This window comes from Notolepis coatsorum, assembly GCF_963971535.1.
Source record: "Notolepis coatsorum genome assembly, chromosome: 10".
NCBI lineage: Eukaryota > Metazoa > Chordata > Actinopteri > Aulopiformes > Paralepididae > Notolepis > Notolepis coatsorum.
Window position 1 is genome coordinate 104,660,265 of NC_140174.1, and position 17,925 is coordinate 104,678,189.

Sequence of the window (17,925 nt, forward strand, 5' to 3'; positions counted from 1 at the left end):
GATAGAGACATGGTGATCAAGATAGAGACATGGTGATCAATATAGAGACATGGTGATCATGGTGATCAAGATAGACATGATGATCAATATAGAGACATGGTGAACATGGTGATCAATATAGAGACATGGTGAACATGGTGATCAATATAGAGACATGGTGAACATGGTGATCAATATAGAGACATGGTGATCAAGATAGAGACATGGTGATCAAGATAGAGACATGGTGATCAAGATAGAGACATGGTGATCAATATAGAGACATGGTGATCAATATAGAGACATGGTGAACATGGTGATCAATATAGAGACATGGTGAACATGGTGATCAATATAGAGACATGGTGATCAAGATAGAGACATGGTGATCAATATAGAGACATGGTGATCAATATAGAGACATGGTGATCAATATAGAGACATGGTGAACATGGTGATCAAGATAGAGACATGGTGAACATGGTGATCAATATAGAGACATGGTGATCAATATAGAGACATGGTGATCAAGATAGAGACATGGTGAACATGGTGATCAATATAGAGACATGGTGATCAAGATAGAGACATGGTGAACATGGTGATCAATATAGAGACATGGTGAACATGGTGATCAATATAGAGACATGGTGAACATGGTGATCAATATAGAGACATGGTGAACATGGTGATCAATATAGAGACATGGTGAACATGGTGATCAAGATAGAGACATGGTGAACATGGTGATCAATATAGAGACATGGTGAACATGGTGATCAATATAGAGACATGGTGAACATGGTGATCAAGATAGAGACATGGTGAACATGGTGATCAATATAGAGACATGGTGATCAAGATAGAGACATGGTGAACATGGTGATCAATATAGAGACATGGTGAACATGGTGATCAAGATAGAGACATGGTGATCAATATAGAGACATGGTGAACATGGTGATCAAGATAGAGACATGGTGATCAAGATAGAGACATGGTGATCAATATAGAGACATGGTGAACATGGTGATCAATATAGAGACATGGTGAACATGGTGATCAAGATAGAGACATGGTGATCAAGATAGAGACATGGTGATCAAGATAGAGACATGGTGATCAATATAGAGACATGGTGATCAAGATAGAGACATGGTGATCAATATAGAGACATGGTGAACATGGTGATCAATATAGAGACATGGTGAACATGGTGATCAAGATAGAGACATGGTGATCAAGATAGAGACATGGTGAACATGGTGATCAAGATAGAGACATGGTGATCATGGTGATCTGCATGTCAAACCAAAAGCAAACTAAAAGTCTAGTTCTCAGGTGAGGTGACGGGCTAATCAACAACCACAGTTACCTCCTCCTGCCAACAGCATTCAGGGCGGGAATGGAGACAGGGATGAATGAATTCTTATACTGTACCTATTCTCCCTGGCCATAGGGTGCTCAGGTAACAGCTTGCACTCGCCACATTCACAATCTAATCGAGGACATTCTTCTCGTTGGTACCAAGGTTACCATACCAGCAGATGATAGACAAAGAGATAACAGATTCAATAAAATCTCTATAGAACAGTGTCATTAGAATCCTATCAATCTGGAATTCAGCAAGTTTCCTTAAATTAAAGGAATACACCAACATTATGGGAAATGTGCTTACCGTCTTTTCCAGAGTCAGATACTCATTTCCTCTGTGTGTTTAGTAGAAAGCTATCCGGCTGCAAGCTTGCCTGGCTTAGCACAAATGAATGGAAGCGGATATGGACCAGCAAACCTAGCTGTTGTCCAAAAATACCTCTGCCAGAGTTTTAAGCTAGGCTAGCTGTCCTTATCCGCTTCCATTAATTTGTGCTAAACTAGGCTAGCTTAGAGAAGACGGTAAGCACATTTCCCATACTGTAATGTTGGCATGTTCCTTTAAGCAGAAAAGGCCATGATCGTTTTTGTAATGGAACTGTCCCATCTCTCCATATTACTATTTGAGTCCCACATCAGAACTAAGTCATATTCTATGAGGGAATACTTCAGTGAAATGTTTGGGTTGATCTTCCACCACTGACAAAAACTAGCTAGACCAAAGAATGAAAATGATGGTAAAATTAGACCACAAAAAAAGACTTCTGTTCTCTGACCTGATTCTCAGAGATCATGACTCACGTTCCCACTGAGCTCAAATGAAAACCATTCCCAGAGCTCACGGAATGTTATGGGATAACTTATTTTCCAAGTGAAGATTTCTTTTTGTCAGAAATGTGTACATAGATAAGCGCTGTGTTGGCTGAGAGAGAGAGCGAGAGAGAGAGAGAGAGAGAGAGAGAGATGGAGAGATGGAGAGATGGAGAGAGAGATAGAGAAAGAGAGAGATATGCTGTCTTTTCAGAGATGGGAGGATGGTTGAGAAGGAGAGAAAAGTGTTGATTAATGATGAATAAAAAGAAAGAGAAGGAAAGAGAAAGACTGCAGCCAGATATACTAGACTAGAGAGACAGACAGATGGATAGAGAGACAGACAGATAGATGCCCCCAGTATATCCATCCATCCATCCCTCCATCCATCCATCCATCCATCCATCCATCCATCCATCCATCCCACTATCCATCCATCTATCCATCCATGCATCCATCCCACTATCCATCATTTATTTATTCATCCATCCATTCCTACAGTACATCCATCAATCCCAATATCCAACATATATCCATCCATCCATCCATCCATCCATCCTTCCTTACCGGTGTGTCGATCTTGATCAGAGCAATATCCGATTTCTCATCCAAGTCTGTTATCTTGGCATCAAAGATGGCTCCGCTCTTCAGCTCCACCTAGTGGTAGGAAAGAAAATAATAATACAATTAAAAGAATGAAAAAATTAAAAGATTAAATTAAGAAAAAAGTATCAATTAATTACAGAAATCAAAAGCCTACCTTTAGTCTGAACCACAGTCAGAAGCCTACCTTTACTCTGAATCACTGTCAGAAGCCTACCTTTACTCTGAAGCACTGTCAGAAGCCCACCTTTACTCTGAAACACTGTCAGAAGCCTACCTTTACTCTGAAGCAATGTCAGAAGCCTACCTTTACTCTGAATCACTGTCAGAAGACTACCTTTACTCTGAACCACGTCAAAAGCCTACCTTTACTCTGAATCACTGTCAGAAGCCTACCTTTACTCTGAAGCACTGTCAGAAGCCCACCTTTACTCTGAAACACTGTCAGAAGCCTACCTTTACTCTGAAGCAATGTCAGAAGCCTACCTTTACTCTGAACCACAGTCAAAAGCCTACCTTTACTCTGAAGCACTTTCAGAAGCCTACCTATACTCTGAATCACAGTCAGAAGCCTACCTTTAGTCTGAACCACAGTCAGAAGCCTACTGAAGGAAAACAGTGTTTTTCAATGTATGTAAGGTATATTGGGGGAGATGACAGCATCTAAAGGGGCCAGGTCAGAGAGGTCGAAATGTGCATGGTGGTGGTGGAAGCGGCAGTCAGTGGTAGCAGCGAGCGAGCAGGGTGTCTGCATTCCTCAGCACATAAACAACTGATAGGAAACAGTGGCAAGAGGTTTGGGTCAGAGCGATGGGGAGAGGGTTGACATTAGGGATGTCCCGATCATGTTTTTTTGCTCCCGATCCGATCCCGATCATGTGATTTTGAGTATCTACCGATACCGATCTTTCCTGATCCGATCAAAAAAATGTATAGAAAAAAAGTAAAGTTAACTTTTTTTTTATTCAACAAACATGACCATGTTCACGTCTTAAACTCATACTGAGGCCTTAGTTTTCGTTTTAAATTGCATATCATCATTCATTTATTTATTGTCACACAGAGCAGAAGAAGTTTGCCAAAACAAACCAATAGTATCCAGCTGCAGAACGGCAGACAAGCCACACTCTCAGACCCAAACGCATTTCCTTTGATTTAATTATACATCAAATGATTTATGTCAAGGATTGCAATGCCTCGCTTGAATGAAGTTAACTTTTCACCTGGATAACGTCAACATTCAGGGTGAATGTAATGTGAGAAATTGGGATTACATTTTTTATTTTTATTTTTTATTTTTTGGGTCTGAGAGTGTGGCTGGTCTGCTGTTCTGCAGCTGGATACTATTGGTTTGTTTTGGCAAAATTCTTCTGCTCTGTGTGACAATAAATAAATGAATGATGATATGCAATTTAAAACCAAAACTAAGGCCTCAGTATGAGTTTAAGACGTGAACGTGGTCATGTTTGTTGAATAAAAAAAAGAAAGGAGAAAAAGAAAATCCTGATTTTTTATTTTTATTTTTAGCCGATCCCGATCTTCGGGAAATCACGTGATCGGCCCCGATCCCGATCACGTGATCGGATCGGGACATCCCTAGTTGACATCATTAGAAACAGCGTTTTAATGGTGTTAAAGGTTAAGGCAGTTACCATGACGGCGCGTCGCATGACAACCAGAAGAGGGGTTGGGTCTGTCGTTGCTATGGCGAGAATATAGAAAAGTAAGTTTCTTCCGGGTGTAAGCTAGACTAAGAAACGAATCCCACAGGAGAGAGGAACCATCAGAGACTCTCATCCCTCTCACCCTCGCCGGTGGGTGGGAAGAATGACACATCATCATTAGCTTCGGCTAATGGGAGAAGGGTTCTGGCTAATGACAAGGCCTTAGCCACTATTGGACTGAACAGCAGAAGAGACGATAGCAAGGACAATACAATCTGATCTGAGGCTTTTTGTTTATGTAATAAACAACGTTTTTCAAGGAAGGTACTACGCTGTCCAGTGTGAATACTTATGGTTACGGAGTTGCATTAAAGGGAAATGACAAAGATTGTATCAGCTAGGGCTGGGCGATAAAACGATAACGATAACTATCGCGATAAATTATTTCCTCGAAATAAACATGAAACGTGGTCGCAAAGTTTCGATATATCGATTTCCAAGCTTGGCTCCGTTCAGCCTCGGCTCAGCACACTCACTAACAACCAACGTTACGTGATGACGTCCTTACGCACCACAGCTAACAACCAGGCAGTGAAGGAGATGGCCGAGAGCGAACGAGATCCGGAAGGAGACCCAGAGGTACTAGGACTCACTCAACAACAAGGCTTGCTAGGCTAATTAGCTTGCACGGCGTTGTTTTATATATTTACGTGCCGAGTATGTGTGTGTTTTGAATTCTGAGGCCACGTTTAAGTAGTGTGGGGTATACAGTGGACGTCATTTCAATATATTGTGGCGGAAGAGAGTATTTTAGTGTCATATTTAGCACATTGTCAATGGAATACACCGCTTATAAACAGGCTTGCTAGGCTAATTAGCTTGCACGGCGTTGTTTTATATATTTACGTGCCGAGTATGTGTGTGTTTTGAATTCTGAGGCCACGTTTAAGTAGTGTGGGGTATACAGTGGACGTCGTTTCAATATATTGTGGCGGAAGAGAGTTTTAGTGTCATATTTATTGTCATGAGATACTCCGCTTGTCGGCTACTGCTAACGTGCGCGGACTGATGACGACATCAACTCGACTTGAGACATTCGCAGCAGCATAAAAGAAGTTAATTAAACTTGACAGACATTATATCGACGATAATTATCGATGTCGAATTATATGAAAATAATTTTATAATTTTATCGCGATAACGTTTTTGGTCATATCGCCCAGCCCTAGTATCAGCCAGTATGAGACGTCGGAGAGCTAAAACACAACGCAGGGTCAGTGGATGGAGAGATGATAACACAAGCCAACAGATGAAGCGGTGATACTGGCTGAACCATCAGGATCTAACACTACCTTTAGTCTGAACCACAGTCAGAAGCCTACCTTTACTCTGAACGACGTCAGAAGCCTACCTTTACTCTGAATCACAGTCCGAAGCCTACCTTTACTCTGAACCACAGTCCGAAGCCTACCTTTACTCTGAAGCACTGTCAGAAGCCTACCTTTACTCTGAAGCACTGTCAGAAGCCTACCTTTACTCTGAACCACAGTCCGAAGCCTACCTTTACTCTGAACCACAGTCCGAAGCCTACCTTTACTCTGAACCACAGTCAGAAGCCTACCTTTACTCTGAACCACTGTCAGAAGCCTACCTTTAGTCTGAACCACTGTCAGAAGCCTACCTTTAGTCTGAACCACAGTCAGAAGCCTACCTTTACTCTGAACCACTGTCAGAAGCCTACCTTTAGTCTGAACCACAGTCAGAAGCCTACCTTTAGTCTGAACCACTGTCAGAAGCCTACCTTTACTCTGAACCACAGTCAGAAGCCTACCTTTACTCTGAACCACTGTCAGAAGCCTACCTTTACTCTGAACCACAGTCAGAAGCCTACCTTTACTCTGAACCACTGTCAGAAGCCTACCTTTAGTCTGAACCACAGTCAGAAGCCTACCTTTAGTCTGAACCACTGTCAGAAGCCTACCTTTAGTCTGAACCACTGTCAGAAGCCTACCTTTATTCTGCTCTTGTTAGCGACCACGTGGGCATTGGTCACAATGAGTCCATCTTCTGACACAACAAAACCTGAACCGCTGGCCACTGCCACCTCTCTCTTAGAGAACACCATCCTATAAAAGAGAGAGAGAGAGAGAGAGAGAGAGAGAGAGAGAGAGAGAGAGAGAGAGAGAGAGAGAGAGAGAGAGAGAGAGAGAGAGAGAGAGAGAGAGAGAGAGAGAGAGAGAGAGAGAAATAAAGAAAGAAACGGTAAAAACTGAGGAACTACGTTTTTCTTGCATGACCAGAGATCATATTTGAGGATGTTAGGGTTCGGGTCTTACTTGCGGTAGAGTTCAATGTGAACCACAGCTGGTGCGATCTTCTCCACCACGTCAGCAATGAAGTTGTATTTGTAACGGAGGCTGTCTGGGTTATCCTGTCCTGGAGACACACACACACACACACACACACACACACATATCAGTATGGCACACACACACACACACACACACACACACACACACACACACACACACACACACACACACACACACACACACACACACACACACACACACACACACACACACACACACACACACACACACACACACATTATATTATCAGTATGGTACACACATACATATTAGTATATGGCACACACACACACACACACACACACACATACTATATTAGTATATAACAAACACACACACATATGATATTATCAGTATGGTACACACACATATTAGTATATGGAACACACACACACATATTAGTGTATGGCAGACAAACACACACATACTATATTAGTATATAACACACACACACATACACTGTATTAGTATATGACACACTCACACACACTGTATTAGTATATGGCACAGACACACTCACACACACTGTATTAGTATATGGCACAGACACACTCACACACACTGTATTAGTATATGGAACACACACACACATATTAGTGTATGGCACACACACACACACACACACACACACACACACATACTATATTAGTATATAACAAACACACACACATATGATATTATCAGTATGGTACACACACATATTAGTATATGGAACACACACACACATACTATATTAGTATATAACACACACACACACATACACTGTATTAGTATATAATATGACACACACACACATACTATATTAGTATATGACACACACACATACACTGTATTAGTATATGACACACACACACACACTGTATTAGTATATGACACACACACACACACTGTATTAGTATATGACACACACACACACTGTATTAGTATATGACACACACACACACTGTATTAGTATATGACACACACACACACACTGTATTAGTATATGACACACACACATACACTGTATTAGTATATGACACACACACACACACTGTATTAGTATATGACACACACACACACACTGTATTAGTATATGGCACAGACACACTGTATTAGTATATGACACACACACACACACTGTATTAGTATATGACACAGACACACACACTGTATTAGTATATGACACACACACACACACACACACTGTATTAGTATATGACACACACACACACACACACACACACACACACTGTATTAGTATATGGCACAGACACACTGTATTAGTATATGACACACACACACACACACTGTATTAGTATATGACACACACACACACACACACTGTATTAGTATATGACACACACACACTGTATTAGTATATGACACACACACACACACACACTGTATTAGTATATGACACACACACACACACACTGTATTAGTATATGACACACACACACACACACTGTATTAGTATATGACACACACACACACACTGTATTAGTATATGACACACACACACACACTGTATTAGTATATGACACACACACACACACTGTATTAGTATATGACACACACACACACTGTATTAGTATATGGCACAGACACACACACTGTATTAGTATATGACACACACACACACACTGTATTAGTATATGACACACACACACACACTGTATTAGTATATGGCACACACTCACACAGACATTTGTGATCATAATCCCTAACATTTAAATAACACTTATGCATCCCCACACGCATGTACACACACACACACACACACACACACACACACACACACACACACACACACACACACACACACACACACACACACACACACACACACACACACACACACACACACACACACACACACACACACTGTATTAGTATATGGCACACACCAGGAAGTTCAGGAACTATGGATGAAAACTAGCCTTGTTGGCTAAATCTGGCATCATATTTATTTGTATGTGCATTGTCCCTGTCAAACAATCAAACAAACAAACAAACAGTCACCAAGGACACAATTACACAATATCAGCATTGATGCCCTGTACCACACAGGCTGCTAGAAGTATGACACACATTTAATGTTTAATGTTCACTCAAACATTCACACACTGAATACCAGGCGAGCGCTCTACCTCCTGAGACACTGTTTACCAGACGACCGCTCTACCTCCTGAGACACTGTTTACCAGGCGACCGCTCTACCTCCTGAGACACTGAATACCAGGCGAGCGCTCTACCTCCTGAGACACTGTTTACCAGGCGACCGCTCTACCTCCTGAGACACTGTTTACCAGACGACCGCTCTACCTCCTGAGACACTGTTTACCAGACGACCGCTCTACCTCCTGAGACACTGTTTACCAGACGACCGCTCTACCTCCTGAGACACTGTTTACCAGACGACCGCTCTACCTCCTGAGACACTGTTTACCAGACGACCACTCTACCTCCTGAGACACTGAATACCAGGCGACCGCTCTACCTCCTGAGACACTGAATACCAGGCGACCGCTCTACCTCCTGAGACACTGAATACCAGGCGACCACTCTACCTCCTGAGACACTGAATACCAGGCGACCACTCTACCTCCTGAGACACTGAATACCAGGCGACCGCTCTACCTCCTGAGACATTGTTTACCAGACGACCGCTCTACCTCCTGAGACACTGTTTACCAGACGACCGCTCTACCTCCTGAGACACTGTTTACCAGACGACCGCTCTACCTCCTGAGACACTGTTTACCAGACGACCGCTCTATCCCCTGAGAGACTGAATACCAGACGACCACTCTACCTCCTGAGACACTGTTTACCAGACGACCGCTCTACCTCCTGAGAGACTGAATACCAGACGACCGCTCTACCTCCTGAGACACTGTTTACCAGACGACCACTCTACCTCCTGAGACACTGAATACCAGACGACCGCTCTACCTCCTGAGACACTGTTTACCAGACGACCGCTCTACCTCCTGAGACACTGTTTACCAGACGACCGCTCTACCTCCTGAGACACTGTTTACCAGACGACCGCTCTACCTCCTGAAACACTGTTTACCAGACGACCGCTCTACCTCCTGAGACACTGTTTACCAGACGACCGCTCTACCTCCTGAGACACTGAATACCAGACGACCGCTCTACCTCCTGAGACACTGTTTACCAGACGACCGTTCTACCTCCTGAGACACTGTTTACCAGGCGACCGCTCTACCTCCTGAGACACTGAATACCAGACGACCACTCTACCTCCTGAGACACTGAATACCAGGCGACCGCTCTACCTCCTGAGACATTGTTTACCAGACGACCGCTCTACCTCCTGAGACACTGTTTACCAGACGACCGCTCTACCTCCTGAGACACTGTTTACCAGACGACCGCTCTACCTCCTGAGACACTGTTTACCAGACGACCGCTCTACCTCCTGAGACACTGTTTACCAGACGACCGCTCTATCCCCTGAGAGACTGAATACCAGACGACCACTCTACCTCCTGAGACACTGTTTACCAGACGACCGCTCTACCTCCTGAGAGACTGAATACCAGACGACCGCTCTACCTCCTGAGACACTGTTTACCAGACGACCACTCTACCTCCTGAGACACTGAATACCAGACGACCGCTCTACCTCCTGAGACACTGTTTACCAGACGACCGCTCTACCTCCTGAGACACTGTTTACCAGACGACCGCTCTACCTCCTGAGACACTGTTTACCAGACGACCGCTCTACCTCCTGAAACACTGTTTACCAGACGACCGCTCTACCTCCTGAGACACTGTTTACCAGACGACCGCTCTACCTCCTGAGACACTGAATACCAGACGACCGCTCTACCTCCTGAGACACTGTTTACCAGACGACCGTTCTACCTCCTGAGACACTGTTTACCAGGCGACCGCTCTACCTCCTGAGACACTGAATACCAGACGACCACTCTACCTCCTGAGACACTGAATACCAGGCGACCGCTCTACCTCCTGAGACACTGAATACCAGGCGACCGCTATACCTCCTGAGACACTGAATACCAGACGACCGCTCGACCTCCTGAGACACTGAATACCAGACGACCACTCTACCTCCTGAGACACTGAATACCAGGCGACCACTCTACCTCCTGAGACACTGAATACCAGGCGACCGCTCTACCTCCTGAGACACTGTTTACCAGACGACCGCTCTACCTCCTGAGACACTGTTTACCAGACGACCGCTCTACCTCCTGAGACACTGTTTACCAGACGACCGCTCTACCTCCTGAGAGACTGAATACCAGACGACCACTCTACCTCCTGAGACATTGTTTACCAGACGACCGCTCTACCTCCTGAGACACTGTTTACCAGACGACCGCTCTACCTCCTGAGACACTGTTTACCAGACGACCGCTCTACCTCCTGAGACACTGTTTACCAGACGACCGCTCTACCTCCTGAGACACTGTTTACCAGACGACCGCTCTACCTCCTGAGACACTGAATACCAGACGGCCGCTCTACCTCCTGAGACACTGTTTACCAGACGACCGCTCTACCTCCTGAGACACTGTTTACCAGACGACCGCTCTACCTCCTGAGACACTGTTTACCAGACGACCGCTCTACCTCCTGAGACACTGAATACCAGACGACCGCTCTACCTCCTGAGACACTGAATACCAGACGACCGCTCTACCTCCTGAGACACTGAATACCAGACGACCGCTCTACCTCCTGAGACACTGAATACCAGACGACCGCTCTATCCCCTGAGGCCTAAAAAAAATAATGGTTTGTTTCCGGTTGCCGACCGACCCTGCCGATTTAGGTGCGACCCAATATATTTTATGAGTTTTTTTTTTAAATAATAAAAAAGTCCAAAAAAATATTCCTTTTTTTTTTATAAAGTTTCATAGAAATCTTAGTCAAGGGGACTTCAAGATGGCGGCCGTGCAGTAGACAACTCGCACCACATGCTCCCGTGGTAATTGACTAAACTATCTGAAAACACGTTGAATTCTGAATACCCCCCGAGAAAAATGAAGGGGAAGACAATTTCAAGACTACTCTGTCGAGAAGATGAAATGGAGAACTCTGAATCAGAAGGAAAAGGCGATAAGGAGTCGGAGATAAACAGACGCTCCACCAGGCACAGACAGACCCATATACCGGAGGCTTTGGGCCTAGGAACGATTAGCAAGAAGCTAACGGCAGTAGACGCCAGGGTACAGATGGCGAGTAGGGCTGAACTAAGCGCTAGCAAAGAGATACACAAGGAAGAGATAACAGCGGGTGCGGAGACGGGAGAGGGAGAAGGAAAGACGGCTATGACAATGGAAAACATGCGCTCGCTCTTGAGAGAACTCTTATCAGAAGAAGCCGAGAAGAGGAACCAACAAACAATGGATGCCATGCGCGCACTGTTGAAGGAAGAAGTGGAAAAGAGGAACCAGCAGTTAATGGGGGAATTTGCGCGGTTGGAGGAAAAGCTGGAGAAACAAAGCAAAACTTTATGGGCAAGTTGGGAAAGAAAGATAAAAGACGGGTTGGAGGAAAAGATGGAGACATGTGAGGCTACCGTGGCTAACCTAGAAGCGAGGATGAGGGAACAGGAGAGAAGGCACACGGAGAGAGAGGCCTCGTTGGACAGCAGAGCTACGGACCAGTATCATAGGGAGAAGGAGTGCCAGAGGCTCCGAACTGATAGTAAAGAGATGGGAGAGAATATGGAGAATATGATCAACTATGCTAAACGGAAGAATCTGAGAGTGATCGGCATACCAGAGGAACAGGACCCGAAAGGACCGAGAGGGACGATGACAGAATACTACTCAAGATGTTCGGGGGGTTAGCGGGGGCAGGAGTCTTCACTAAAAATCCCAAGCTGGAGGCGGTGTACAGAGGAGCCCCCGCAAGAAGGAAAAAGAAAGGCGAAAACGGAACCGGGAGGAGGCCACTCATAGTGGTATTCTCCAACCAACGGGACCAAGAAACCATACTAGACATCGCAAAGAAGAAACGAGTTTTGACACACGAAGGATTACAAGTGAGGATATACCAAGACCTCGCCCCGTCCCTGGTCAAGAAACGGGAGGAATACAGGGAAGTGAGAGACTACTGCTTTCGGGGGAAAGGACAGACAGGCTTTGTACGAGGAGCCATCCTGAAGGTGACGTGGGAAGGAAGGACTACTCTGTGTGAGACTCCCGACCAAGCACGACGAGCCTGTGGTATGACGTGGGGACAGACCCAGCGCGACGGGGACAGTCACCTGCGGGGCAAGGATCAGAGGAAAAGCAACAGGAGGGACCGACACAGTAGGATGACACGGGTAGATAAGAATGGTATATTAGGGAAGGGAGTGGGGTAAGGGATCTATCTAATCTATAAAATCGGGCAATTTCAATGGTTCAATATATAGGCTGTACGGGTACGGAGACATTATGGATTGTAATTTCTGAGGGAAATCTCTAAGAGACATTCCCCCATGCTTGATATACAAGGGAAAAGGCATGGGTATATATGGCGGGCCCCCCTTCTTACCAGATAATTGATATGAATATAATGTGTATGGGGGCTTTATGTAGGAATAAGAGGTTCAAGGAACCGACTTAAAAGAGGGAAGGGGTGGGGGAATGGTATATTCTGGGGGAAAGAGTAATTTCTATTTTTCAATATGTGGACTGGGCGGTTATAGTTAAGTAGTTATAGTTAGTTAAAGGTAATATGGAGAGGCCGAGGGCCAAACATAGACAGAAGGAGGAGTGGATAGTTAGGAAATGGGGATGAAGGGAAAATGTATATTTCATAAAAACACTGACATTTTTGGTATAGGTAAGGGAAACTAATGGAGAGGGAAAAGTGTATAAGTTAGAAGGCCTAGCGACCTCTACCGTTCAGTATAAGTACTGGACACACACAGACAGAAAAAAGGGATAGCTTTATAGGAGAGGTCAAAGACCCAACATAGAAGTGAGGAGAAATGGATAGTTAGGATCTGTGGAGGAAGGGGAAGAGTATATTACATAGAAGCGCAACAAGTTCTGGTTTAACTCTACAAAAGATACCCCCCTTCTTAACGGGTAATGGGTATAGCTTAGGGGTTTTCGTAGGCCATATCCCCTTTCTTAACAGGTATTGGATATGGTTGATGCCCGGTAGGTGGCGGACTTGGTTTTGTTTTGTTTCAAGAGTTTTGTTTCAATGTTCCAATGTTTTAAAGTGATGGAGACCTAGAAGTTTGGAGGCTGAAATAGAGGACTCCTCGAGATGGTTACGGGAGGAGGAAGGGGGAGAGTAATGATACAGACTCAAGTTGAAGATAGTTTAGTCAAGTTAGACGTTAAATAACAGAAATGAGAAAAAGGGAGCATGGGGTTAGAGCATACTAGGAGGGAAGAGCGGCAGGAGAGAGAGAAAGGCAGGTAAGATGCATCCTGTTAATAGGAAGCAGGGAGGGACCTGTAGGACGTCTGAAAAGAGGAGGGTCAGAAGTCAGAAGAGGGGACTTTGCCTCCATCCTTAAGATCGGCGATGATTTCGGTACTTAAGAAACCGGGTAAACCACCCTCGGACACAACTTCATATCGTCCTGTGTCCCTCATGTCCTGTGATACGAAAATTGTATGTAAGGCGCTAGCTAGGCGCATAGAGGAGTCGATTCCACATCTGATTAAAAATGACCAGAACGGATTTGTATTGGGAAGACAGGGGTTTCATAACATTAGGAGATTACTAAATGTTCTTCACACTAAGAAAAACGTCATTAGACGCCGAAAAGGCATTTGACAGGATTGAGTGGGGATATCTGTTTGAAACACTTAAAAGGTTCAGGTTTGGAGAAGGATATATAAAATGGATCAGGATTCTATACACAGACCCAATGGTCGACACTGTTTAAACTAGAGATCTACCAGACAGCGATGTCCGATTTCTCCATTGCTATTTCTGTTCGCAATCGAACCATTAGCCATAACCATCGACACTGAATACCAGACGACCGCTCTACCTCCTGAGACACTGAATACCAGATGACCGCCCTACCTCCTGAGACACTGAATACCAGACGACCACTCGACCTCCTGAGACACTGAATACCAGATGACCGCCCGACCTCCTGAGACACTGAATACCAGACGACCGCTCGACCTCCTGAGACACTGAATACCAGACGACCGCTCGACCTCCTGAGACACTGAATACCAGATGACCGCTCTACCTCCTGAGACACTGAATACCAGACGACCGCTCGACCTCCTGAGACACTGAATACCAGACAACCGCTCGACCTCCTGAGACACTGAATACCAGACCACCGCTCGACCTCCTGAGACACTGAATACCAGACGGCCGCTCTACCTCCTGAGACACTGAATACCAGACGACCGCTCTACCTCCTGAGACACTGTAACCTCATCAGTGTAACCACCCATTCTTACTGGACTGACTGGATTACACTGGATTATATTAGATTATACTGGATCATACTGGTTTATACTGGTTTATACTGGATTATACTGGTTTATACTGGATTGTACTGGATTACACTGGTTTATACTGGATTATATTGGGCCGCCAAACCAGCTGTAGTGTATCTGCAAATACTTTTAATCAATTGGGAGCCTGATGGGTATCAATTTGACATGACTCTTTGACATGAAAAAGGTTGACAGCGTCTAAACCGAACACATGTTTTTTCACTCTGCATCATATTTTCTCTGGTCGTATTACATAACTATAATAGTTCAGTAGGCGTGAGAGGTAGAGGTGAGTACCGTTTGATTGGGGAAGACTTGTTGGATTTCTCAGAAACTGACGTTAGTAACTGATGCTGTCTGTTTGGCTGACTGACTTTATTACTATCTACAGTATGTGGTTGGTTGACTGGCTGGCTGAGTGAGGTACTCTATTCTGCTGCTTACTGACTAATGACTGGCTTGTTGACTGGCTAGTCATACTGGGTAGTAGTGTTGTCACGATACTGGAATTTCGACTTCGATACGATACCTTGAAAAGTATCGATACTTTTTTTTTTAAACAAATTGAGCTTTTGTTGCTGGTTGATTCTCCTCAGCTTCTCTCTGGTACTATAAGAGAAGATAAATATAACACTTTTAAAACCCTTTGTTTATCTTTAGATCACACATTTAAAAATAACTGTTCATCTCACTTCAATCATTTTTATTGCAAATACAGAACATGGTATTTTCTCAAGCAGACAGATGTAAACACTGTAATCTGTGTTGCATGTACCTGACAAACTGAACTGTTTGTATTACAGTTAGTAACAGTTTCGATTTTTATTTAAAGATAACGAGAGCGAGCGAGAGAGAGAGAGAGAGAGAGAGAGAGAGAGAGAGAGAGAGAGAGAGAGAGAGATAGAGAGGCTATGCTTGGAGCATTTTAGTAACGTTACATTTTCAACAAGATTGCTGCTATTTAAACACTTGGAAACGGGGTAACGTTAACCTTATGTCGACTGTAGTATTGTATGACCTCGACATAACGTTTAAACGTTAACGTTTAAACGTTAACGTTACTCCGTTTCCATGCAGTAATTATAACGGTGGCCAGCTAAGCTAACGGCTAGCTGGTAGCTGTAACTTTACAACGAATCAGCTGTTGATATTATGCGCCATCAGTAGACAACGTATCATGTATTAAACTAGAGTTAATGGTTTAATGCTTCAGTCACAGTGACGTTGAAAGAGCAGCTGTCACGAACCTCTTTCATTTCTTTATGGAGATCCACGCTGGCACTGCTAAAATGTTTATTTACAAACTGAAGAATCTGTGAGGCGGAGGGCTGGAGCAGGCGGAGGGGCAAGCGCGCTCTGAACAGCGTGTCAACAACTTGCTGTAGAACACTCGCCAGCTGGTACCGATACTGCAGAAAGTATCTGTATTTCGGGAAATGAGTATCGAAGCCGTTTTAAATATTCAGTATCGATATGTATCGATACTTCGATATTTTTGACAACACTACTGGGTAGCCATACTGGTAGGCATCTATCCTGCTGTTGCCCTTTGACCAAGGTGCTGGTATTCCAACTAGAGTTAGCCCCCGGGGCGCTGGCTTGTGGCTGCTCACTGCTGCTAACTAGCTAGGATGGGATTCTAATTCTAGTTCTGGTAGGCTATAGGGAGGTGTAGTGGTTACGTCATTGTTGTTTCCGGCCGGTCCACCTCGCTTGAAATTGCAATGTATTTCCAATGGACACATTTCTAAATCGTCTCGTTTAAAACAAATAAAGCATGAACATTGGCATGGTATACCTTTCTGTGTGTATTCATCCACAATCTATAGCTCAACATGAAAAATTCGCAATTAATCGTGAAGGTAGCAAAATAACAAAGTTTATGTTTTCGTTCACTGAGGAACTACACTCACTCTGGCGCTGCTGACTGACGTCACCACAGCGTAGACTCCTGGCTGTATTAGGCGACAGCACTGAACGACAGGCGTTCTACTGGTAAGTGTAGTTCTTTTTTAACGACAAATTAAAAACCATATAACTAACTTTATTTCAACCAAAAATGCTTAAACAATAATGTTAGTGATAGAAGGGAACTCATTTGTGTGCAAAAATGGAAAGCTTGTCAATGTTCATGAGGCAGAATTATTACAGTAGCCGCGAATACATTTTCCCAATGATAAATCCCTATAGGCTACGGGTGGACCGCGCGGGAAACTAAAGTGGCGTCAGATCAGACTACACCTCCCTATAGCAGCTACCACAGCTGACTGAAGTCATTCAGACGTGCACATATACAAGTGTGTGTGTGTGTGTGTGTGTGTGTGTGTGTGTGTGTGGTCATCACACACCATGGCTGGCCCAGCTGCTGATCTGCAGAAGACTCTGCTCATGTTGACTGAGCAGCTGGAGGGTGTATTAAGAAAGCTAACAGGAAGGAAAGCTAACAGGAAAACAGCCTGGTGCTGAATGCTGCTTGTGTCTGTCTGTCTGTCCAGGCATTCAAACCACACCAGGCTCTCCTACATACGTCACTCAGACGTACACATGGTAGCCTATAGGCCTGTCCCCGACTAAGGATTTGTATAGTCGTCTTTGATTGGCCAAAACTGGTAGTTAAAAAAAAATTAAGTAATAATAATATATATATACTTTATT

General features: G+C 44.2%; 1 protein-coding gene across 1 annotated transcript in view; it reads right to left on the reverse strand.

Annotated features, from left to right (window-relative positions):
* LOC311236066 (serine protease HTRA1B-like) overlaps window positions 1-17,925 on the reverse strand; it is a 109,602-nt gene that overhangs the window by 53,387 nt on the left and 38,290 nt on the right. Inside the window, exons 2-4 of the mRNA XM_084323657.1 lie at window positions 6,767-6,866; window positions 6,442-6,556; window positions 2,731-2,820 (exon numbers count right to left, since the gene is read on the reverse strand). Of these exons, the coding sequence (XP_084179783.1) occupies window positions 2,731-2,820; window positions 6,442-6,556; window positions 6,767-6,866 (305 nt within the window). The remainder of the gene's footprint in view (window positions 1-2,730; window positions 2,821-6,441; window positions 6,557-6,766; window positions 6,867-17,925) is intronic.